The sequence below is a fragment of the Nipponia nippon genome, unplaced genomic scaffold, assembly GCF_047370975.1.
Source record: "Nipponia nippon isolate SJK-2023a ecotype South Korea unplaced genomic scaffold, ASM4737097v1 scaffold_2, whole genome shotgun sequence".
Classification (NCBI taxonomy): domain Eukaryota; kingdom Metazoa; phylum Chordata; class Aves; order Pelecaniformes; family Threskiornithidae; genus Nipponia; species Nipponia nippon.
The window spans coordinates 61,709,629-61,736,033 of NW_028262336.1; the positions used below are offsets into that span (position 1 = coordinate 61,709,629).

General features: G+C 40.0%; 1 protein-coding gene across 4 annotated transcripts in view; it reads left to right on the forward strand.

Annotated features, from left to right (window-relative positions):
* Positions 1 to 25,910, forward strand: part of IL33R (interleukin 33 receptor) — a 45,025-nt gene extending 19,115 nt beyond the window's left edge. For 2 of the 4 annotated variants that reach the window (XM_087757464.1, XM_087757465.1), the window contains exons 4-14: positions 1,280 to 1,375; positions 2,228 to 2,298; positions 4,538 to 4,739; positions 5,037 to 5,205; positions 5,293 to 5,455; positions 8,091 to 8,159; positions 10,029 to 10,161; positions 10,252 to 10,409; positions 18,257 to 18,400; positions 20,346 to 20,504; positions 24,322 to 25,909. In XM_087757464.1, the coding sequence (XP_087613590.1) occupies positions 2,232 to 2,298; positions 4,538 to 4,739; positions 5,037 to 5,205; positions 5,293 to 5,455; positions 8,091 to 8,159; positions 10,029 to 10,161; positions 10,252 to 10,409; positions 18,257 to 18,400; positions 20,346 to 20,504; positions 24,322 to 24,668 (1,611 nt within the window). In that variant the 5' untranslated portion in view covers positions 1,280 to 1,375; positions 2,228 to 2,231 and the 3' untranslated portion in view covers positions 24,669 to 25,909. Of the gene's footprint in view, positions 1 to 1,279; positions 1,376 to 2,227; positions 2,299 to 4,537; positions 4,740 to 5,036; positions 5,206 to 5,292; positions 5,456 to 8,090; positions 8,160 to 10,028; positions 10,162 to 10,251; positions 10,410 to 18,256; positions 18,401 to 20,345; positions 20,505 to 24,321 lie in introns of those variants that run through there. The other 2 variants (XM_009472590.2, XM_087757466.1) reach the window with 2 other exon arrangements.
* The last annotated feature ends 495 nt before the right edge of the window (positions 25,911 to 26,405 follow it).

A 26,405-nucleotide genomic window follows, 5' to 3' on the forward strand; every position in this document is an offset into this window, starting at 1 on the left:
TGGAAATGAGGTGCTCACTGCAGTATGCCAGAGAAACTTTCAATCACTTGCTCCTGATGTGCTGTTCAGGAGATTGAGACTCCATGTATCTATCAAATGTTGCTCATATCAGCTGAAGAGTGAACTGGTTTCCAAATGTGTGCAGGGGATTTGCACCTCCCTTTTCTGTCTCAGGAGAATATGGAGCCATGAGTCTCCATATCATTTTTCAACTGTGGTTGAAGTAGACCTTAGCTGATGAATGAAGTCAACACAGTTGCTGGCAAATACAAATATGTTTAGGTCCTGAATTGGATCCAGGCCTCTAGTAATCAGGATATGTGAAACTCAGCTCCCCATTCCCACCTGCCAATCTAGTTTGCTCCCTCGTAGTGTCAGACATAAGTTCTCGGCATAAGCCTTCTGCTCTAAAAGATGAACAAAGATAAATGCTTTGCTATGTTGATGCTGTGAATTTTGTTGTGTGCTGTTTTGCTCTGTATCTTTCTTCCCTGAGGGCCTGTCCCAGGTCACTCCTGACCCTGTCCCGGGTCACTCCTGAACCCTCTTCTGGGCCAGCTCATTCATTCTTTCCAGGGCCAAACTCCTGATGTTTGTTGAGCTGAAAAGTACCTTCTAAAAAATCTATTAACCTGGCCTAAGATTTCCTTAAAATTATAGAAGTCAATAGACTGCATGCGCTTGTACGTGGTGCTTTTCTCCAGCTCTAAGGAAAGCGAGCAGCTCCTCACGCACATTGTTTCTAGGAGCTCATGGCTGGTCACTCGCTTGCCGTAAAAGGCATGGCACCAGCCTTGCCGTGACATTAATGCTGGGATCTGCTTTTTTGGTCTAAACCGCATCTTTGATGTGGTTTGTGAGTATCCCTGCAAAATACCTACACTGAAATTCTCATGCTTTTCTGTTCCAACAATAAGCTTTCTTATTATTTTTAAGAGTTTAAGAATAAGCCTCTGGATGTTATTAAACCTTCTAAAAGAAGAAACTTTCCATATCAATACAAAGCCAATGACGTTTCTGAAAGCTCAAAATGGAGTTTGTTCTGAATTTCAGACTTGGCGCAAATGTAGGTCTTGATAAGGTCTGTGAATGTTTGTTTAGTCTGGAAATCTTTGGCACTGAAATAAAAATTCCTTGCAGTAAGTGTGACGATAATACTTACCCTGCCTGTGCATTTCTTGCCTATTTTTCACTACTCCTCTTGTGGTCACTATCTGCAAGACAAATTATCATTTGTTTCTGACTTGGTTTCTCTTGAAAACATATCTTCTCTCTGTAGTACCACAGGACTGCTTCTTCCTCATACACCATAGTAGAACCCACCGCTCTGTGATCTGCAGTGAAGGACAGCAGTCAAGTGAAGGGTTTATTAATGGTAAGTAGAATGCTGACACCTGCGTAGTATAGCTGGATTGCATGTCTGCTGTCTCCCGAGATATTCCTAGGTCAGGTCAACTTAATGTCCATGGACAAATAGCCAGTTTCTTTAATAAAGGGGTTTGCTGGAGAGTGCCTGAGCCATGCCGTGAGGTGTGAATTACCGCAGGTGCATATCAATTAGACATGAGTGAAAACATCAGTGAGGCATGCAATCTGCCCTACTGCTGTTACACGAGTATAATAGATGTTCCTTTACCTACCTTTCCAGTCCATTTTATCAGTTCCCCTTCAGGTTAGCATTGGTGATGGCACTCACCTGGTTTGTTCTTACTGCTAAACACTTATCTAGAGAAGGTGTCACTGAAGATACCTCCACTTCCATAGAAAGCCTTGACTGGATGTAAGCTTAATTCAAAGCCAGGGTATATATTTTCAAATCCAGGATCTATCGTTTTCTAAATTGAGGTATAATTTTTCCACACTTGACTCTGAAGAGAATGCCAATGTACATTTAGCTTCCTTAGAAAAAAAGCAACCAAGCAAGAAGAGGCTTCTGTCTGAGGTCCACCACGGCAGAGTAATTCCCCCACCTCCGTTGAACTAAGTCATAACAGTAGTGTCAATGGAACATCAACTATTGCATTGATTATAGAACAAAGAGCATTATCTCAAAGCTGCAAAACCACTGCTATACACACACACACACTCTGTACAGAGCAGCTCACATGATGCAGTTTATCACTGCACGGTACTGTTATCTGTTAGTAGATGTACATCAGTACCATGGCAATACCATAACTGATGCAGAGTATATTCTGAGATATCAATGTTTTTCTTTTTGGTTTAGAAATATGATGGGGTACGTACATTTGGTCTTCCTGTCTGCCTTCCTCTCAGTTTCTATGACATCCGAAACATGTAAGTAATTATTTAAAAATACTTTCTGATTAGGTTTATTCTGTAGAAATGTGTAGACTGTTCCCAATTTTTTTTTAAACCTAAAATTAGCTAGTTTACCTCAAGCCACAAATCACAGCTTAAAAACTGGCTTTATGTGTTTTCTTTGTATATTAAAATGCACTGACTACTGTCCATTTCTGTGACATTAAGTCTAGGTTCTGCCTCAGCTCCTTGGCATCGCTGCAAGCAGAAAGAAAAGGGTTTTTCTGAAAGGATTTGAGAGTAGCTGGTGTTCCAGGCCCCACCTGGGCAAAGTCTCCAAGAGCATGCTTAAATGGCACTGAACAGAACAAATGCATATGCACCCTGCTGAACTAGGGACGTAACTGGGAGCTTTGCTCATTAAAAATGCTTTTTAATGTCCTGATCTTGGGGGTGTTAACCCACAAGTGCAACGTAACAACAACACTTCCTTGCACATGGGGAATATTCAAAACAGTAAGCTCTTTCTGACCGGTCAGCTCTGCTGGTCCTGCAGTCATGTCTGACAGTGACACAGCATTATATAGCACTCACATAGTTAGAGTCTCCAGCCGAGCTGCTTATTTGTCTGAAAAATATTGTAAGATATTATCACTAAATATTTTCCCATATTCTCAGTTTTACAATATGAATGCTAAGTTTCAAATGAATTAGATTTATTAAGAGGCCAAATTCTGCTGAAGAATTTGCCAAGATAATTTTCACTGATGTCATTGCGTCTAGATGAAACCTCTCATTTTCTATGTGTTCCCTCTCCTCTATTTTTCCCTGAAGAAAGCTGTATTTCCAATGTGTTCCTCTTTCGGAGGGGCAATGCTGCCTTTCCTGATACCCCTGATATGTCCCACTGTCTTTCCAAGGCTCATGGGTAGGAATGCTGTTAAAATGATGGGGTTGGAGTACTCACACCCAATGTCCCAATGTGGCTAATTTAGGCCTGAATTAGTAAGCGAGACAACATGTAATGTCAGTGGAGATGTACCACTTCTTTAGGAAGAAACAGAGCAGAAGCCAAGTGTTCACCATGTAGAGAGACTCACCATCTGATTTGTGCGCCTATGCGTCTAAAGCCAGGCAGTGGCAATACTCCCACAAAGTGTCATTTTTGATAGAGATTCTCTGTTTTGGTTAGCTATTTAGTTACCTACTCTCATTTTCGTGCTCCCTTATCTACTAGAGCTCCTCTGCCCATCTCCATCTTCGTCCAGTCTCCATCCTTGCTTATTTTCTCATCTTTCAATTCTCCAATATGCAATTTAACTTTCAGATTAGTGTTTCTGTTTTCAGCAGCCAGTTCACTATTCAGGTGCTTGGGCACTTAAATATCTATCAAATTGCTTGATTCAAGTTTCTCTGGACCAATTTCAGTATTCAAAAGTAGAAATACACTCAGTTAAAAAAAAAAAAAGTAAAAATTAGTGCCTTACTCCCAGTTCCTTCCTCTTTTTTCTTTTGTGTGAGTGTGTGTGGTTTTTCTTCCTATGCTTCTTATTTGTCTTTAATTCCTTTCTGGCATCTTTCAACCTTCCCATCAGATTCTTCCTTTCAGTGTGTTACATTTCTTTTATTTTTTTCACATTTTTGTGAACTTTGCAGAAAAGCTCTTCTGGCTTTTGTCTTTCTTGTTTTTTGATGATCTCATCTACAGGCTTCCTCCTTCTACTAGTTTTTTCTTCAGTGAAAGAAAAAAATCCCGTATTTCCTTTTTCTATATTAAAAAGGCAGAACAAGAGCTCTTTTCCGTTGTATAAGTAAATATTAATTATACTGAAGTAAGGAAGCTAATGTAATAGTACAGCATTAAAGACAGTGCTTTTCTTTGTGTTTAAATTCCTGTTTTGAATAAAACCAGGATTTCAAGCAAAGATTTGCATAAGTAGTTCATTTCAAGAAATCACTGATTTTCAATTAAAACCTCATATTTTTTAGTGTATCTCTGGTTTGAATCTAGGGTTGTTTGTTTTTTTTTTTTTTCCTGTCCCACACACTAATTATTATTTTTGCAAACAAATGGCTCCATAACTCAAGGTAAACAAATTTTTTCTTGAAAAAAATTCAGTGAGAATAAGTTTGCTATATATAACCTCTGAAAACTCAAGGAAGGTAGTTAGAGGCACATGACTGGCCTACTGACCCAGGAATGGCAAGTTCTCCTCTGTCTCAGGGGAGCTAAGGTTTAATTAATCTGAGATTTTTATCTTTTGTTCATTTGCAGTTGATGCAATGGAAGGTGAGGCTTTAGTTATAAAATGTCCCCCATGGAGTTCATCTGTGAAAGTCACCTGGCATCACACCGCTAGTAACAAAATAATTCCTGCAGAAGAAGAGGGATCACGAATATTTTCCTTAAACAGATTTCTTTGGTTTCTGCCGACTTCTAGAGAGGATTCTGGAAACTACACTTGTGTTATACATTTGTAAGTGCAACATTGAAAAGTGAAAGGCATAAGACTGGAAAAACATACATGTTTTAATAATACAGTCTAATTATTTTCTGTGGAAATGATGCCATTTTTTTATGATGTACACCAATCCATGTAACTTTTCATTCTGCAATTGCTATTTTTATGACAGGTTGTTAAAAATCAATCTGTGACTGAACTACAATAACCATCCATTTGTCTATAAAAGCCAAAACTCACATTTGTTACAAGTATTTAATATATTCCATATAAAAATGCTATCATTGACACACCTTTATTCCATTTTTAAAGTTCAAATAATCGCACAAAGTCGTTCAACATGAGTGTGCAGGTGCATCCATACAAGCAAGGAGTGTGTTTCCCAAGTCAGATTCGTTACCCAAATGACACTGGAAGAGGAAAAATTGTTTGTCCTACAATTGACAATTATAAGAATGCTACTATCATCCAGTGGTATAAGGTAAATAAAACCCTGACAGTGCCAGCTGTAGATCAGATTACTGTGAGAAGTTATTTGCAGCCAAATAAAGAAAGTTTTCTTTTCCAGGATTGCAAACCTCTTCAGGGAGAGAGATACTTCAAGGGAGAAAAATATATTTTTATTAACAACCCAAGAAAGAAGGATGATGGTTATTATACTTGTCAATTTATCTACACTCATAAAGGAAATGTGTTTAATGTATCAGCAACAAGGATTTTCATAAGTAAGGGTAAGACAGTCATTTTGTAGCTTGCTAAGATAAGAAAGATGATGTCTACTTGAAGCAAAGGAAGCTCCTTTCACACGTTAAAGAAAAACAGACTTTCTGTTCGTTTGTTTTATGTTCTTAATGAAATTTTAGATTAGCTTTTTTACATGAATTTTGTGGATGAAGATCCAAATGGAGCAAGATGGGGGTAAATTCAGACCTGGTCACATTCAGTTTTTTTGCTAAAAGTCTCTAACGACCCCGGTTACATACTCGGGTTGGTAGAGCTGTCTGGTAGCCCTCATTTCTGAAATGAAGGGTCTCCTCAGTGGGATGCCACAAAGCTCTGCTTTCTATTTGTTTGAGGGGAGAAGGATTTGTAGCTAGTGAGGATCATCTAATGGTCATTGGCTCACTGATGTGTGGATGGGCTACAACTCGATACCTTCTGGTCCATCTTGATTATCTAGCACTCATGTGATAGTAGGACTGGAAAAACTTTTAGATTTGTCTTGAATGAGATAAAATGAGTGACAGAGAGAAAGAAACAGAAAATGAGTGGAGCTCAGTGATTACTGTGTCTTTGTTATTTTGAACACAGCCAATGTGGCTGAGATGTGTGGACTCTGAGGTGCCTCTAGGATGCAATGTCCTCAGGGAGGCTTTGTATTTGGGTGGTGGTCAGGGGAAGAGCATGCAGTAATCAGCAGTTCCAGATTGTATTGACTTGAAAGACTTCAAAATGTGTCTTCAGTTCTGCAATCAGATCAGTAGAAAAAACAGTCAGAAGGGTTGTTGGGGGTTTGGGGACAGGGCGGGGGGGGGGGGGGGAAGGCTTGGGTTTGTTTTTTTGTTTGGATTTTTTTCCCCAAAATAGATAATGTTAATTTGCTGACTGACATCATGTCTTTTTGCTGTTGGGAGGCACCCAGCTTTGTGGGCAGAATGCAGATTTGGAGCGTAGGAGCCTCGATTCCAGTTTTTGCTGCTGTGCCCAGATCCTAGTGATGGAGTTTGGTCCGATTGTTCTGAGCCGGACAGAAGACAGATTTGAGCTGAGACCTTGTACAGTAGCTTAGGAGGTGTTGTGCCTTTCCTTCCCCTCTTCCCTGTAGTGCCTTGTTGGTCTACATGACACTTCTCTGCCTAGCACTTAATTTTTGTTTGAATGTACTTCCATCAAAACTTCTCTAACTGGTCAGGACTATTGTTGTGTCTGTGTTATAATGAAAATTTCTGGGTTTTATTTGGCACAAAGGCATCCAAATTTATAAAAGCCTTTGTTACATCCAGGCAGATTACTTCATTTCAAAGTTAATCCGACTTTTTCTTTTGAAATCATTGCAGAAAGAAGGGATGTGAAATCTCATCAGGGTCTGTCATGTTTGCTCCAGTCTTTACTAAATTCACAGTACTTAATGGCAACTTCTTTGAGTTTTTATCAGCCCTTAAAATTAGTATGCTGATGAGTGGAGCTGTTATGTTTTGATAATATTGGTTTATGATGTACATTCCTATTGCCTTGCAGATCCGCACTGACCCAGAGGACCTTCTGCCTCTGAATGCTGGCAGCTAAGAACTTTTAGCATAGTCAGCTAGCTAGGAAGTTACTGACTTTCTCCTGACTTCTTTTTTACCAGATCCAGCTAATGAAAATAGAAACAGTTAGGATGGGTAAAGAGAATTGCTTTTCTGGCAGCCTGGGAAGCAGGGTTTTAAATGAGTTTCTGCATATTTTTTAGGGAAATATGGTTATGGGTTTCACAGAGGTGCCTTGAGATGGAAAAGCTTAATAAGGAAAAGGATAGCAAGCAAAGTGTTCAGAGTGGGAAATATGAGACAGTATAAAGGGCAAGAAAAAAGAAAAATGCATCAAGGAAAAAAAAATCTTAAAGATCTGAATACCTAATTCAACTCAAGCAGCTGGATATAGTTTGGACCTGTCCATAACAATTATTAGCAGGGATGGAAAATAAATATGTCAAAGGAAAAGCAGTGTTCCTTGTAAAAGGTAATGATAAGGGATGCTCAATGTCACGGCAGACTGGTGTAATGGGAAGCAGCTGGGGGCAGCAACAGTGCACAGACAGCAGAGAGAGAGGCCTAGGAACCAGACATGCTCGGCTGTCAGGCTGCAGAGATGGGGGAAACAGAGGGGAACATGAGCTGGCAGCGTGGGCTAGAGGGCCTCCAGTTCAAATACTGCATGAAAGTACATATTCGTTATTTCATATCATGGATATGAGTAATTTCTCAAATGTCTGAAGGAATTTCTTTATCTCTTTTTAAAACCAAAATAAGCAACTGTGAAAACACACAAACCTATAACCGCGTTTGCTTTTTTTCCCACTCAGTGGCTAAAACAGTACTTGAGAAACTAAAAATTTTCCTTGCTCTTTATGTACAAAGGTAAAAATTAAATAAATGGGAAGAAAATACTTGAACTATGAACATGTACAGACTCCCCAGGAATATTTGGTCATAGGAATGAAATTGGATGATCCCAACAGACATGTGAAACACTATTGTAGTCTCAGTTTGCAATTCTGCTTTGGGATCTTAAAATATTAACTGTACAGATTATAATCATTATCTTACAAAATGCTTTTTCACAACTTTCTAATATGTGCTTTCTTTCCCTTCTTAATTTCTAAAGCAAAACACTCGCCTCTACCTCCTCAAATTTTATTTCCAAAAGACAAAGATGTAATAGAAGTGGAGCTTGGTAAGTATGGACTTTAAATTTTTTTAAATAAACATTTTGTGATGGCCTAGCGAACATGGGGATCTTCAAGGAGATTTAATGATGGAATTTTTCATTACATTTTTGCACCATAATGTTTACCAGATTTAATTCACCTCGGGCACAGTGATATGACATTAGATATAACTGATGGGTTATTTAGGTATTAAGCAGCAATTTAAAGGGATTTAAAGAACCCATTCTACCCTTACTGGAATAGACTAGGATTACTCACACGGTCAATTATTACATCTCAGCTGAAGGGGTGACAGCTTCCATCCACTTCAAAGAGGGCTTTAGCTAAATCCCTTGAAACTGCTTGATGGTGCCGCTAAGAGAGAAGGATGGACTATTCTTGCAACTAGAGATACTCCTTGTTACTTGCGGTTCCAGTCTGGAGACAGTGGTTGTGTCTCTGTTGATGAAGGAAGGAGAGCAAGGGACTGGTCGCTGGCCCTGAGGCCATGGAGCACTCCCTGGCTCATGTCCACATTGGCTAGCATTGAGCAGACCTGTCTGGTTGGAAGATACCAAGAAGGCTGAAAGACAGGACCAAGGACTGAACTTAGAAATAGCAGGTTAGAGAGCCCTTGATGCGGAGCTTGCTCCCTTTCGTTTAGGACCATAGATGTTCTCAGTGATTCAGATTTACCCTGCGTAACTTGCAGCATTAGAGCAAGGTGTTTGTGGTAGGAGTGAGAGCCATCTAGGGTTTTTATATAGTCAATGGAGAAAGGTGGAGCTCTCCAGAAAGCGACTAAGCCCATCTGAAACATCAATAGGTAGCCCAAGATACCTGTCTCCCAGGGCAGGTGGGATGAATCTGGGCCACTGGGAGAAGGGATCGCAGTTACCACTTCACTGTTTCTGTCCTGCAGCAAGACTGCTGTGGTAGCAGGTACTGCAGGGGCCCTGTCTGAGGTGCCACATACTCAAGAGTTGCCATGTTGACTCGCATTCCCGTTCTTTTTTTCCTCTTTCCCCCGAGTTCCTTTGTCACTCAGAATTAGATGATCTGTGCTCCAGGACCACCTTTCTCTAATACGATGGTCAGTCTCTAGTGCTCTGTAGGCTCTGCCCACCCCTCTGGGACAATAAGTAATCTGGCACTGCTTGCAAGGAGCAAATTTACTTTACATTTAAAAACCATTTGCTGTACTGGATCTATTGTCTCCTATTTGCAAAACTGAAGGGATATCTCCATGCTCCCTAATACCAATTCAGGATGTAAGTCATAAGATCTGTTAATCTTATCTAAGCCCTGCTTAGATGCCGATTTACATGGAACTAAAAGTGTTTTAATTATACTTTCTTACAGAGCAACAGTGACTCTTACTTTGGAATAAATATTTCCTAATGACAAATACTTAATAAGTAATTTCCTGTTTTAGTTTTGCTTGGACTGGTTTACTTTACTTTTGTCCAGATTGAATGAAGTCCAAGATAAGAGTCTGCACACAAGACTTAGGCAAAATAATATATACTGAAATTAACTTATGTTATTTCCATGTACATTTGTGTGTAAACCAGCATTTACTTTCCATGTTTCTCAATAGTTGATTACATTGGTTAAACATCACAAGTAAAGTCTACACTGCTTTCATCATAACAAATATAAATAATTCCTTTTGTAATCCTCGGTGTTGTATTAGATCATTTGTTAAAATCTCCTTTTACTATTTCTTTTTGAGTTTCTTGTATGCATCATTTTCTCAGCAGAAAAATATGTCAAAATTGTTAAGACAAAACTCACAGGTGGTAGAAGATTTGTAGAACAAAATGTTATGAGGAAAATAAAATTATACTTGTTTTTCGTCAAGGAATGTTTACACTTCTCTGTATCTTGATCAGGTGCTGCTTTGTCTCTGAAATGTCAAGCCCGCCTGGGGATTAAGAAACAGTGGATGGCTGTTGTCACATGGGATGTGAATAACATCCCGGTGAAAAACTTAGATTTTTCAAGATTTCATGAAAAAACTCATTCGTAAGTACATATAACACAGAATAATCTTTCTTCTATGCAAACTGTGCCTAGCCATTAAAGCCAATGGTACCAGCTCTTTCTCTCTCTTAGTTTTGAAGGACGTGGGCAAGAATATTACAGAGAGACCACTTTGCATATTACTGAAATAAAAAAGGAGGATCTGCAGGCAAATTTCACATGTGTAGCAGTGAACGAAATGCACAACACAAAGGCCACGGTGACGTTACAACTCAAAGCACAATGTGAGGGTAGGATTTTTTTGTTTTGTTTTACACTTTGCACTCGGTTTGAAATATGTTGGTGATTTTATTTTATTATTTGTTTCTGTTAGTAAGAAAGCGTCTGCTATTAAGGCGAGAAACCACCCCTCTTCCTCCCTACATATTCAAGCCAGTGGCAAAATTCTCATGGCTTCATGACCTTAGGGTAAATTGTGCTGGGGAAGGGCATTACTCAAATGATATCAGTGAGAGACGAAGTATGCAGAGCAGGACAGTGTATCAGCCCTGTGGTAAGAATAAAGTGTTTCTAGGATACTTCTGCTCAGTGACAAATTCCCCTTGCCCTGAAGGCATGCAGTGCACTTGGATTTGAAGCACACTGGTATAGTGCAGTCTGCTCTACAAGATACTCAAACTGCGGAGGATCCTCTGCAGATGAGAGCTAGGCAAGGAACTGACTTCTCCTTTGGTCATCAGTGTTACAATGCATTATGAGGAGCAGAGATTCATTTTCTTTTGAGAATCAAACTGTTGTTTCTACTGCAGAACCATGTCAGAAAACAGGCAAACTTTAAAAGCAAGAGTTTCAGCTGCCAGTTTACCAGTTTGTTTGCCTTTCCTCCCGTACCACATCCACTGTAGTGCCTTGTTTCTTGACTGAATGTTAAGTGGTGACTAACTTCTGCAATGTCTGGCTTTATCCTCTCTCCCTCTGAGCGCCACTGTGTGCCACACAGAGGTGTGAATAACACTTTGAAGGCTTTCCCTTGGTTTTGTTTTTAAATTCATGATTCTAGTAATTTCTGCCAGAGAAGGAAAATTGAGGTCAGTCAATGGTGGGGACTGGGATGGTCTTTAGCTCCTGTGGGAAATTTTTTTTGATAGGGATAGCTGGATCCCTGAGAAAGCACTGTCACCAGCACCACTGAGTTTGATTCTTATGGCAGAAAATGTTATTGTGTCTGTGAAGGCACAACAAGAAGCTGCGGTCAATGGTTTTCTTCCTTATCCCTTCGGATATGCTGAACCACTAAGGATCTTGAGAAGAAATCCTAAGGTCTTCAACAGGGATTAGTTTTCTATAAGAAAATGCTGGAAGGAGTAAAATCAAGTGTATTGTGATCACAGGGTGTGCACAGCTCCGTGTTCTGCAGTATTCTTGACTGTTCATAACTTCCTACAGGATTATGGATTCAAAGCATAGACCTATCTCCTTGCCATAGCCTAGACTAGAAGGGATATAGGTGAATTATAAAAGAGGATGGGTCATCATCCAGCAGGACAGCACCGATTCCCCCCAGAGGAAGGTGGCAGGAGATGTTTTGGTTGGATGAGTGCAAGCGTAGCATCACTCAGGAAGCTGAAAACATATCAGCTCTGCACTGAATTATCTCAGTATGGGAACATACTTGCAGAGAGAGAGAAGGAAACAGTAACAGTTCCTGCTCACTCTAGTTCAGGCAATACAAGGCACCATATTACAAACTATATGAAGGAAAGAGTGTATTTTATATTCTGTATTCATCAAGTGATTCATTTGATCTGATTTTTGTTGTAGACAACTCTTATTTTGTTTTTTATCCATAGGTCTTCAGTAAATGTTCATGAAAGCTCTTGGCTGTGATCCTGCTTTGCTGCTGCCTGTTTGTGTGGATGTCTGTCCCCTTCTCCTTGTTGCTGCTATTGTCAGGATGCCTGCTTCTGCTACTCAGCACTGTTGGTGTAAGCAATGCTACGTCCAGAAATGGTTGTGCTCTGCTTTAGTTTTCTTCACCCGCTCCTCACATAGCTGAGCAATATTGATGCTAAAACAATGACAGCTTGCCTCTGAGCATAATAAAAATGCTGTAGGGTTTTCTTGTGCCTCACATCTTGTAAATGTGTAATAAAAATGTGTACTCCTTTTTTGTGGTTGGTTTGTTTGTTTATTTTTAATGGAAAAAAACAGTTGTGGTTTTTTTTTTTTTTAAATATGTGATTTTTCCTTAGTGTTTCCCACAGCACAAATTGTGCTGCTAGCTATTATCTTGTTAATGTGCTTTTTACACAAGTTTCTGCTCTGCATTCTGACTTTATTTTCAGGGCATTCAGTATGGGTTACATTATCATTATTTGTAGCACAGATTTGTGATAGGAAGTAAGAGATGAATAGGTGTTGTCCCACTTACTACTCAAATCAGTCAATTTTGGGGGTGTTTAATGAACTAGAGAAATGGTGTTTAGCTGCACAGGTGACAGATTAAGGAAGGAAGCAAAGATGCTGTAAGCAATTGCATTAGAGTTGCTGTTCAATCTTACAACAATAGTCTTTGTCTTCAAAAACCTGCTGAATGAATGATTTGGCTCACCACATGGAAATTTTCAATGGGAACCAGGAATTAAATCTATTTTTCTGAGTCATAATCAAATACTTTAGGTCCTAGTTCACTGTTGACGATATCATTATGATTAACCCTAGCAATTTGCTTTGATAACAATTGCAATCCACATAAGAATAAAAAATTGCCAGAGAGGAGTGATGAGAAAAGGAAGAGTTTCTTTCACAGTCAAGAGTGGTGAAAGCTGTTTGGTTTTGTCTCCATGGAAAACAAAAATATTCCTTTAATACTGCCAGAAATGGATGTCATTGGCAAAGCTGCTTGATATTTCACAGAGAAAAAAGTATATTTTCCAGCTTAGGACATATGCTGTGCACACATATATGTATTCACATATGTGTGTGAAGAAAAGTGCTGTATTGTGAAAAAAGTGTCTGTCTCAACTGTCTGTCCCAAGTGTCTGTCCCAAGTGTCTGTCCCAAGTGTCTTTTTACTTATCTTTTTAAATAGGAAATAAATGCTGCTAAGAGAAGCTGATCAGCTCTTTAGAAATAAGCTACATGACCCAAGTACCTCAGTTATCGGGAGTAATGCAATGCAGTCAGCTCCTTTTGGTGTGATTTGGTGGTATCCAGACTACACACACTGTGTCTTTCAGACACAGAGAAATCAGGCAAATTCTTTCTTTGTTTTAACAGAAGAATTTAATAAGGATTTGGCTATGAATTTTGACAGTCTCTGCAGCTATGTTCTTGCCTCCATTACGAGGTGCTAATGTCCCTGCATCTTTCAGCTGCTGAGGCTGTTATATTCAGAGGTTGCTTTTCCTCCTGCTGAGGAAGATCTTTCTCTGTTTTTTTCTCCTCCACGCCCTGCCTAGTCTTTGATCACCCCCAGTCAATATGGAACCCATCCTTCCACACTATTTCTCTCCCCTCTTTGCCTGAAGCTGTTTGGTATCTTCTGACTCCTTCATCAACACTTTTTCATAAACACATTCTTCATGTCTTATAATACCTCTTTACAGAAAATACAGGCTGTCTCATTTCCTCCAGATCTTTCAGTCCTATATCTCCGTCTTTAATTCCAGAGATGGTGAGCATCCCACATCTTACATTCCATCTCTGCCACAAGGTATGTCCTCTCGTGCGCTCTGAGATCATCTGCGTAAGTCGTCGTGTGGTGTGCCTCTGGTTGCTGTGAGGCTAAGGAATTTGCAGCAACTTTTAATTCCCTTTTCTTCCACCTTTCCTGACAAAGATTGAGCTCATCTTGCTGGACACCTGGCAAGAGACAGCGACTCTGCCTGCCAGACTACTCCCAGTTGCCCTCCAGAGCTGCTTGGTATCTCTCACGCTAGAAGATGCCACCTCTCAAGAATGAGAAAACTAATTGGCTACACTGCTCACATCAGTTCAGCTCATTGATAACTGCAGTGGATCAATGCTCACAAAAGTAGCTCTGCTGGCAGAGGCGGGGAAGCTGTTAGCTCCTGAGACAGAGACAATGACAAGTAATTGGAGAAACACTGAAAGTGTTAACTCCTACCAGCAGAGCTGGGTCAGGACAGGAACATCCCCTCAGCATCCCCTTTAACCCGTCTGCTAGGGAATACATGGCCTGTCTGAATACCTTCCAAGTCCTTCCCTTTTTATTAATATATAAGTTGCCACTGGGTTTTAGTTCCTCACCTTGATTCAGGGCTGGTTAAACATCTGGAGGTGACTTGTCATCTGTCTGACCCACAAGCATCATCTTGTTTCTCCCAGAGCATTCCTAAATTCTCATTCACAAAGAAGTATAAGGTGCCCAGACGACCACAAATCTTTCTGGTGTGAACCCTTTTATGTGGAGAATGCCAGAAATTCTGGCCATTCAGAGCAGACATAAAGTTCAGCCCAGAACATCAGCTCTCTTTTTCCTCAAAGATATTTAACTCCGAACCTAACCTTTTGGCTCATCTTTTGTAGACAGATGTGGATGCGAATTCCAGAGCCGGATCTCTGCCTTTGCTGTCTTTACTGACACATTTCCACTTTAGAAGCCAGAGAAGTTACAAAAAAATGCTATTCTTCGGAAGTTTGTCATGAAATCCTTCAAATGTTGCTTTCTGACTTGTTTTCTCTGGCCTCTCCAATGTTGTTTCTTGAGAGCTGATAGTTCTGTATTCCCGTTGCTCTTGAATATAAATAGTATTAGAAGACAGTCTACTCATGAACTCTCTGCTGCTAAATGATGCAGCAAAGTCAAACGGAACAGCAGGATCTGTTCAATCTTGTTCAGGGCCTCCAAAAGTGGCTTCTGGCCCTTGCCCTCATTGTGCTGAAGATAGCTGATTTATTCCAGAGAAATGAGAGGCTGAGTCAGCCTTGCTAGGAACAGAACCTGCTCTTCCAGGAAGACCCCTGAGGTATTCTTGTCTGACGCTTTGCAAGCTGTATAAGCACAGGAAATCTATCACTTCTTTTCCAGCCTTGGTCTAATCAGTGCAAACCCAAATGTAAACAACATTTTTTAGGTTCGTAATTGCAGAAGCTGTTGTTGGAACCTGTTTCTTTTCTACATGTTTTATAGATACTTACTCAATACATTACAACAGTATTTGTAATGTCCTGGTGAGCACACTCTTAACAAATGAAGCAATAAGAAATAGTGGCAATCTCTGATCCTTGGGTCATCCTCACCAGGTAGTGGAAGAGGTTTTCTAATTTTATCTCCATGTGTGTATTGATCAGGAAAATGGACCAAATCATAAAATTTGAAGGGGTCCACAAGGACGAAGTTCCTTCATGGGCATCACGTAACACTGTTAAATCTACAAAATGGCCAGACTTCACTATAAAATAAACTGGTTGTTTTCTTGCCCACTTCGATCTTATTGGAAGGTGATTTTCCCAGATCTCCTAGTTCTGGTGAGCTATGCTTCATCCCATGCCTGATGTTTCCATCTCTCTTTAAATGGCAAAGAAGAAAACAGGAGGAGTGTGAAAATCATGTCAAATTTACCTTGCATCCTACCAGAGGAAAGGAAAAGCATACTTTAAACTCTTTATTTATGTACATTTTCAGTGGAATTTCTCAGGCAGTAATATTTTTAGGTTGCCTCTGTCAGTACTATTCAATACACTGCCTTATTCAACATCTCCTGGAGAAGCCAGGGAACCTGCAAATTTCAGTATAAGAGACTCTTCACTGCTAAATATTTTATCTTATTTCATTCACTTAATGCCAAGTCCAAGCGAAAGCTCTGAAATTGCTCCTTGGTGGTGGTCAGCACCTTCACCTGGTAGCATACTTACTGCCTGCATACAATCTGCAGCATTTTCCACCCTGTCCTGCTGGCTCTTCAGCCTGCTGTAAGATGTACCTTCTCAAGTGCTGGTGAATGGCCTGCTGCTGCAGCCACGTGTCTTGTCTGTCTTTTGCAGGCAGAGGGAGGAAAAGCCCTGCATGCCTGATCCCTGCTCTGAATGCACAGAGCTTGACCGGGTGGAGTTTCTACCAGTACATATAATCACCCTGCATGGGTTGAGATGCTGTGAAGGGTCTTTACAGTGAGGATGTCAGAACTGACTTCCATGTTTGTATCGAATGCTTGTATTTAAATTTATATGTGGTCAACATTCAAAGGACTATTTCTTTCCTCAGCTAAGATAATTCTGAAATTGCAGCATATCTCAAATCTCATTGTAACATTGAAAAGATACATGCTTCTGGTGATATTCCAAGTCAGGGCATTGCACCTGGCAATTATTATATTTGCTATATCATAGTGAAATAAAAATAGATGTACCCTTTTATGCAGTTGTGATGCACAATCTGTGCAATTGTGATGCACAATTTTCCTGTGCATTTCTTTGGGAGTAAAAGTCCATCACCCAGTCCGACACCTCTTGGGGTATATTTTTTAATTCAAATCATTTCAGTGATCTGAATCACAGAAAAGTCCCCAAAACAGTTATATTATTGCAACTGTAGGGTGACGAGTTGTCATGCTGGGCAGGAATAATTAGGTAAAGATGGTGCACTGTGAATAGAAATCTCTTAATGGGTTTAGTTCTCAAAGAAAAAACGTACATGGAACTCCTCTGAGTGTACATGTTAAAACCAAGTGGAGTAGATATAGGTATCTTTCATTTGCTTAGGAGCAGATTTCTACTATGAGACAGTTGCCATTAATCTTCCCTCCAAAGGAATAATGAATCCTCTTTGTGTAACTGTTGTATAAAGCCTTTGATATTTTAATTTCAAACTCGGCTATCTGGAATTCATAGCATCCTGGGTGAATTCAATATGTCCGGGACATGGGTCAAAAGTATCTTCTTCAGCTGTGTGGCTGTAGCAGTCTGTGGATTAAGCTTCCATCTTTCTAGTTTGGAGAGAGTACAAAATGACCTTGCTTCTACCTCCCATCGTCTCTTGCTGCAGAAGAACTAGATGCCATCCAGATGGACTTCTGCTCTGTGAATCACAGAACGAGAGGAAAAGTGGGCTGTTGTTACAGAAATGCAGCTATCATCTGGGTTGTGACAGAAATGTAGCTCTCCCCGAGGAAAGTGATAATCACAATCTTGTCCTAGACTAGCTGCATGCGTATGATAGCACAGAGCTGGTGACTGCCATCCTTATAGAATCATAGAATCACAGAATGGTTTGGGTTGGAAGGGACATTTAATGGTCATCTAGTCCAAGCCCCCTGCAGTGAGCAGGGACGTCTTCAACTAGATCAGGTTGTTCAAAGCCCCATCCAACCTGACCTTGAATGTTTCCAGGGATGGGGCATCTACCACCTCTCTGGGCAACCTGTTCCAGTGTTTCACCACCTTCATTGTAAAAAATGTCTTCCTTATATCTAGTCTGAATCTATCCTTGATAAGTCTTCATCTCTGAGGTGGAGGTGGTCAGATTCAATAGCTCTTCCATGAGGGAAGCTGGAAATAAAGTGGGTGGCCCCCTTCTTTCTCAATTTTCCTTACTCATCATTGCTATTTTATGCTTCTTGGCCATCTTCAAAGGAAAAGGCAGGGGAGAACATAGTCTGTCTCCAGCATAGTTTATTTTACTTTTGTGACCAGGACATGTTCTGTTTTCCTGCTTGTTTTGCATACTTTGTTCTTCTCTTGCAGATTCCATTATTTGTACATGTTTCTCTACTCTGTCTGTGCAACTATGCCAGAAGTCTCCGCTTGTCCTTTTGTGGACACTTATGGTTGTCATGCGTAGGCTTAGATGCCTTACAAAATGCTTGAACATTGTTGCTGGTTGTGTTATTAACAGTTTTACAATGTTACAAAATACTTAAACATCATCATCAGCTGTGATATTTAGTGTAGGTAGGTCTGGTTTCAATGGAAGTACGTATTAATTACATACTGCTTAGTATGCTTCTAATTTAGAGGTCTCTGTGTTGGCTACACCAGCTGGGGAAAGACAAAGCTTTCTTGTCTCTGTTGGGAGCTCCTTAAAGCTGCGACAGAAGTAAGGATATGAGAGGCGGACGCTTGAGCACACAGGTTAACTTCTCTACAGCTAACAACATATTCCTCTTCTTTGCAGTGGGTCTTCCTAACGTCCTCTTGACTGTGGGATCTCTGGTTCTGCTAGTTGCAATAGCAGTCTCTGTTATACTTTATCAGTCCTTCCAAGTTGATATTGTCCTATTGTATCGGGAGATATTTCAGCCCTACTCAGCCAAGGATGGTGAGTAAGAATTGAGCAAGAAAGTTTTAAAAAATGAAAAAGGCAAATCACATGGATATGGATTTATTTAATAGTTGCTTACTAACTGATATGACACCTGAGCCTGATTCTTCGCTTTCTCATGCCTTCTGAAACAGTTTAGATAAGAGGGGACATACATAGCTCTGGTAGCACTTTACATTCCCTTGTCTCCTGGCTTCTGTAGTGATGCGTTACATAAAAGAGGGATTCAGTCCTGGTTTCATAATTTTTTTAACAAAAATACTGGCCATGAAACATTGAATGACAGTGAAAATCTGATTTACAGTGCTATTAACTGTACTTGTTATGTGGTCTCTAAAGCAAAGGAACCAGCCTGCTGCCTAATGTGTTAACAAGCATGTGTTAGAGCAATACAGTTTTTATAAGCCAAAGAGAAAGGTACCAATATTGAGGAAGACACTTTTGGGGGGAATACATCCAACTTTAGGGGTGGACTTCAGCTCAAGATTAAGACATCTAAATTTAGTTGCATGCAATGAAGGTGCACACACGCAAGTTTCCATCATAGACATGAAACCTTCAGACCTGGGGCTGGGTTCAGCTGTCTAACCATAAGCAGCTGGTACCCTTGGAGCTCCCTTAAGACTTAAGACAGACCTGGACCCCTCTGCAGTGGCAGCTGAAGGGCAGGCAATGCCTAATGACACTATGCAGTACATGTTTTTAGGTGACCAAATCCTGCTCCTTATCAATAAAATCAACTCAGCCAACTAGGCACTGGGACCTTGTGTCAGTGGTCTAATCATGGGCATCTAGAGTCATTTGGTACAGCCAAAAAAATGAACAGATCTGCAAGATGTTGCAGACTTCTGGAGCAGGGTCTGGAGATCAGGTAGGGTACCATAGGAAGTCTCAAATGGCACTAAATGCCTATGTTTAGGCAACTCAGCTGGGCCCCAGCATTTACGTGAGAGTAACTGAATCACTCTAGAATTCACTAACTGCAATGGCTAGTTCTCCACTGATTGTAGCAGGAGTTTAGACACCTAGCTTTCATGTAAACACCTAAATTTACATTTTTTTAAATCTGAAGCTGACTCCTACCACAGATGTCTACATGGTAGATATCTACAGCTGATCTGGTTACTTATGTTCTCTTCAAAGAAGAAAGAAGTATGCTTTTGGGATCAGTTTCCATTTAAGTACATTTTATGATGAAATGAATCAGACTCTGGAAATGGCTATTTCTTTTTTATTGTAAGGATGGTCTGGACAAGAACATCAGATAACAACAAAAGAAGGGTTATGATCACCTCCACTGGAAAGAAAGAAATGAAACATTTGGATTAGGAAAAAAATGCTATAATGGAAAACATATTTGAGAGAAATGAAGAAAAGAGCAAAAGAAATATTTGACTTTGTACTTGGTTCTGGCTGTAAGACTACTTCCTGAGTAAAGGAGCTTTTCACTCAGAAGTACGATATATCGTGGGAATGATGAGTAATTTCTTCAGACGTATGATATGTCATGGGAATGATAAGTAATTTCTTCATGGTGGAAGAATTTAAGTGGAGTGTCTTGTCCTGAAAGACAAAGGCTGTTAACAGCCTATTGTATCACTGAAATAAGAAATGATGAGCCTCATTTCTATTTCATGCTGATATGCATCGATCAATTGAATTCTTACTCTATATACTTTGGGATACAGCCTTCACAATACAAAGGCCGGGTTCTCCAAAGTTACAAACACGCAGGACATAACAATTGAGCATGGAAAACACCAAATGTGCACAGTCTCTAATTTCCAAATATGCACCCGATGATATACATTACTCAGATTAGCAGGAACTTCTACTTAGATCTGTTTCAAAGATTGATATTTTTATTTCTCTTCTAGCTTTTGCAATAGACACCTCTAATTCATGTTAACACAATACACTTTCCTCTTGTTTTGCCTTACAGATGGGAAGATATATGATGCATATGTTATCTACCCCAGAAACCACACCAATGAAGCTAATTTTGTGGAATATTTTGTTTACCAAATCATGCCAGATATTCTAGAAAATAAATGTGGATATAAACTGTGTATTTATGGGAGAGATATATATCCTGGAGAAGGTTAGTTTCAGATCAGATAATGCACAGAATGACTTGTCAAGCTTGAGCAGATTGTGCTTCTTGTCCCTTTTAGGGGTATAGGAGGTCCCCTTATGTTCCTGAGCTGGCTGCTCATCTCCTCAGCAGCTGTGTGTCTGCTCTTCCAGGCAAGGGTGACACAATGGCACTCTGTGCTTGCTGGCATGCTAAGAAAAGCAAGCTACAGGGCAGGGGCACAGATTGTTTATCATCTTCTTGAGTCATGCAGGAAATATGACCCCAAGAGTGGATCTTTTAAACAGACACCTGCTCTTTGGGTAGTGTAACTCTGCACAGCCTTTATCTGGGCAAAGCCACAACCAAACCTTGCGTGAGTAGGTCTGCAAGACACGGAAGAAGAGAAAACCACAAACTAATTCGAGGAATTAACATTGCTGTTATCACTCAGGGTTTTTCAACCTGTTCTGAGGATGTCAGAGTCACAGGAAGTTCAGCTTCTGTTCACTGACATGACCTACTTTCACTTCATACAATTCCCAGTGCTAATGCAGGAGACAGTTGATATTCTTTATTCCTGCTTCCTTGTCTTCCAGAATGGAATCATGTTCATTAATCTGTGCTAATTTCCATATGGACGTGTCAACGCTATCTTTTATGATTGCTGTCATCTGGGTGCTACCTGCTTTCCTTCAGAGCTGACTTGTCCGTGTATTTTGTGCTCTGATTGTGCTGTGGACCAGGTCTTCTCTCCCTGTCAGTAAGCAGGCATGAAGCCAAAGCTGACACATTTTCTGTTACACATTTCTGAAATCATCTGCATTGGGCCAGGTGTCATTCACCTGCCCAGAGCTGGGCTGAGATCTTTGATGTCCTTCTTTTCTGGAGAGTAGCAAAAGTGCTGCCTGGCCTTGAGAAAACCCACTGCAAAAAGAATGTAAAAAAAGCTGCAAGAGTTGCTGGGCCAGATCATTACCAGCATGCCAGATCCAGAACAAGAGACTAACAGTAGCTCACAAAACTGTCAATCACAAAAATTTATGCCACCTGTTCGGGTGATTAGGGACAGGGCAATATTTTGTTATGGGACACTGCTCTCAAACTGTGGTTTATGGATGGCAATCCTGAAGAAAACTGCGCACAGCATGCAACTGAGGTGAAGACTGTGAGATTAACAATAAGCTGGCTGAAAACAAAGACATTTTCACTGTAGAAAGGCATGAATGAATGCCTGTAACTCAGGAGTGACAGGCAGAAGACTCACCAAGCCAACCTTGGACAGTGAGTAACTTTTGTTTGACTTGTTCAGTCTGATTTAATCAAAACTCTAAAAACGTCCTGAGCATTGACCATTGTCCTTCCTTTTCTCTTCTTGCCTACTTTCCCAGCCATCTGCTTTTCTCTTCCTTGTCCACTTTCATGCCCCAAAATGCTTCCACTTGTGTGAAAAAGCTATTCCGAATCTGCCTGCCACTAGGAGCACTTAAAAGTTCTCTGCTTCCATGCAGAAGGACTTTACCCATACGCTCCTCACTCTCGTTTATCTTCTGATCTTGAGCCTTTTGTTACCAGGTTTCCAAATCTGAAGCCTTACAATTAAAATATGCTAAGCAGAGTAAAACAGGAAATGCCACGGCGAGTTACTGTGATCCTTCCTGAACACGTATCATAGTGTTTGATGAATCATATTTTTGACTGTAAAACTCCATATATTTCCAGAAAAAACAATTACAGTGAGGATATAAAATGGAATTATTATTTCAAGACATGTTTATGACTCTTCGTTCCAGAGCAAAGCTTTGTTACTTGAAACTTGTGTTCTTCCAGTAAAAAGGAAAGTTAAACAGAATGATTCAAGTGATAAACAGCACTGCACAGCTGTTGGACTCCTATTATGCTTCCCTGAACTAGCATTTTTTTTGTTTCCCGGTCTTACTGATTAATAGTATTTTCTACAACCTAACAGTTGCCTGAAGAGGTGCAAATGCAAGTATAACCCAGCAAACCAAGAGTTTTCACCAACATCAGCTTCTACTCCATTCTTCTCATGGTCTCATTGTCCTGCCAACTGTATTCCTTGCTGCAGAATCTAACCAAACACTGATGGAGCTGCTCTATCTGTAATCCATAAAAACATGAACAAATAACAAAGAAATGATCATACTTCACTGGAGCAATGTTCTGTGTAGCCAAGTGTTCTATCTTCAGCAGTGGCCATGGGCAAACGACTGTAAAAGACTTTAAGAAAAGGGCAAGCTTATATTATACTTCCGCTAATGTACTCTCCCAGCAGTATGTGGACTTCAGATGCTCGAATCTTTGTGTGTAATAGCTGTTGATGGATTTTTCTTTCACAATATTTTCTGTCACTTTCTGAACTCATATAGACTTCTAACAGTCACAAAACAGGTTGCAATGAATCCTTCGGTTAAAGTATTTGCAGCATGCAGCCCCGTCTTTCCTCTTGCCACAAGTATTGCATCAGAAATGCAAATGGAGAAGTGAATACCTCCCCAGGTCCATGGTCTTTCAGTCCTGAGCACAATGGACCGCACCTCAAAACTGAGAAAGGTGGTTTTTTAAAAGTGTTGTTATTATGGGAACTGAACATATGACAGTAGCTGCTTACCTTAATTTTTCTCGCCTTCCTAGTGTCAGGAAAATTTAATGAAAAAGAAGAAGAAAATTAAAGGAGTTTGAATTGGTGAACATCACAGAAAGGCAAATTATTTTCGTAGAATACTCTCAGAGCCAAGAAATAGGACAGAGAAGTCATTGAAAGGGTTCCCTTCCTGACCCAGGAGCTGAAAAAGCTGGGCCTCTCTTGGACTGAGAAGACCCTTGCAATGGGCTGGCAGCTCCCAGCAAAGGAAAAGAGGATGCATATGCAGCTGGCTGATGACATCTGCAAATCAGTGGCTTTGTTAAATGTTGCATTGAATTTCCTTAGCTCAGCTCCTACCTCCTTTCCCTTGACATGTTCCCACCAAAACCACCCCAGCTTTCATTCTACAGACCACAGGAAGCATTTCTAACTGAGATGAGCGTTTCACTGTACAGATGTTCATCTGCAGTGTTCCTCCCAAAGACATCACAGCAGGTCATCGAGAAAAGCAGCTCCTGGAGGCTTGATGTGGAGCTTTCCAAGTCACCCCAGAAGTTTCTCCCATAGCATGCTGGCTCTTGAGTTTCCTAGGTTCAACACCTCCAACATCACAGTCCCAGTTGTGGTTGATCAGCTCTCCCTAACACAGCAGTGGGAAAGAAAAACACCTTTAGTCGTGCTGACATATAAATGCCCTGCAAGTCTGGATCCACCCCCTCAGGGCGGATGCCAATGCAATGCACAGGTTATCATATAAATTAGCATGCTATAGCTCCGGAGAATTAACACTCCCTCTGCTGGTAAGTAAGCCTCTTAGAAGTAAGTAAGTCTCTAAATGACTAATTTTCATGGGTCAGTATTGCAGGATCAGTCTGTAAAGCACTGAACTTGATAGAGCATGACTTCTTACATGGAGACTATTGATCAAGCACAAATTTGTTGCAGTCCAGATCTACTGACCTTGACCCTAGGCTGTTAGATTAGAAATTCCTAACAATTCTTAAGATCAGTGAAAATATTAATGTTTCAACAAAAGAAAACATTTGAAAGGAAAGCTTGGTGGTTTTTTGGGTTTGGTTTGGGTTTTTAAGCTCTCTTTCTAATGAATAAACTGTAGCAGACTGAAGTGAGACAGGAGTTATTTCTGGTTAAAAAACAATGAAAATTAAGTGCCTAAACACAAAAGACTTTACAAAAGAAATTTCAGGGTCTCATAATTTTCTTCTACATTCCTAGATACAGCCAGCGCAATTGAGAAGAGGATGCAGAAGAGCAGACGGTTGATCATCCTTCTAACACACCAGCTGATTAATTGTACAGAACCTGCATATGATCAACACATTGCTTTATACAATGCCCTCATTCAAAATGATACAAAGGTGATCCTGCTGGAAATGGAGACAATTGGGACTTACGAGAAGCTTCAGGAATCTCTTCGGTTTATTATTAAGCGCCAAGGTACCATCAAATGGAAAGAGCAGCACACCGTGCACCCACAGTCATCCAATTCTAGGTTCTGGAAACACGTGAGGTACCATATGCCACTGACACTCAAGTCCTCATACTCAGCTAACGCTGGGTGAACAGTGAGTCTAAGAAAATACTGGTACACTATCAGGATGAACCACATGCCTGCAGCTCCTTTTCCTTTCAGTAGTTACACGATTTTACAGTCTGGAAGTCTGGCTGTATTTTTTAACTTTTTTCAGTCCTTCAATTTAATAACAATAATGTAACCTGATGGAGGAGGTCTGGGGAACTAAGGGAAGTTTTTATAGGTATGGGAGTTCTGTAAAGAAATCATTCTAGGCTGTATGCAGAATTTTGCATGTCACAGGAAACAAAATGTGCCTATACTCTTTCTATATATACTCGTACATATAACTGAAAGTTTTGGTTCTGAATAGGTGAATGTTCTGCAGGTTTGCTTTACCTTTCTAATGCAGTTGTTCAAACATAAATGTCTTCTGTATTATTCACCTAGAAAGCATAATGTGTATTATTCACCTAGAAAGTATAATGTTGTGCTTTTGTTCATTTTTTCCACCACTTATTCCTTTTTGATTCAATAGTAATATTCATACTATGAAATTTTATTCTTCCTTAATAGGGATGCCTCAGTAAAGGCTCTTTTGAGATCAATGTTAATACAGCATTTAAAAAAAAATGCAGTGTTAAGGGAAATAAATACACACCGATCTATATTTATATGCATTTTAATATTGTACACATAAAAGTGAATCTTACACAAAGGGGAAATTTAAATCTTTCAAGTACAACAGACCATGCTGTTGCTATTATCTCCAGATAGAAATAACATTTTAAAATTTAAGTGTTTTTGTTTTTTTTTTTTTTTGTACACTGATAGAATTCCTTTAAGCTACTGAAAAAGGAGACTTACTGCATTTTTATAACAGCCAGTATCCACCTTTTTTTTTTTTCCTGCTTTGACCTTATGCCTAGTTGTACTTTCTTCTAATAGGGAATACCTTGAGATGCAAAGGTCAGAGCCAAATCTTCTCCTAGTTCAGGGGTGTATGAGCAGAATGTGTTCTAGTACAGATATCTTTGTGAACTTTAATCTTTTCACTTCTTAAAACCGGGAATTTTCTTACTGTTGGTGAAGGTTTGGTTTTGAGCTTCAGGCTTGCTACACAGATGGACTTAAAAGTGAAAATTAGATGCAGAACATCTAATGTTACCAAGTCCAGGCTTACAGAGCAGGCAAGTCCTTTCCTTTTACTGTCCGTTTTTATTGAATGTGGATCTTCAGACTTATAAGGGACTATTTGGAGTAGGAAAAATGTGTATGCAATATATGTATAGACTTTTTTTCAACATTAAATTAAAAGATCTATGGCAAACAAAACAGCTTTTCACCAATGAGTAATATTTTCAAGTGTTCACGCACTCATTGCTCACTATAAAACATCTAACGTTGCATTTTATTATTGCCTCATTGTGTGCAGTGTTGGGTTCTGTTCCTAAGGATCGCTCTAGATAAACCTCACTGTCCCTATGGAAGCTCCACAAAATGGATTCATGCCAATGTAAGAGAGACTTGGTTTAGGCCTACAGTATCATTTCTTCCCATAGAAACAATACTAATACTAGGGCACATGTAAAGGCAGGAAAGCCTGTTGCTTTTCACTATGAAGATTTTTCACAGCAGCTTCTGAGCAAGACAGAATATTCACTTCCAAGATTATTAGAAGATCAATTTTTAATAGAGTTTGAGTTGTGGGCACTTAATGAGGAAGAAAGGATGATAACTGAGTATCTTGGAAACAAAAACTCTAGGATGAATTTTGAAGCTGGAA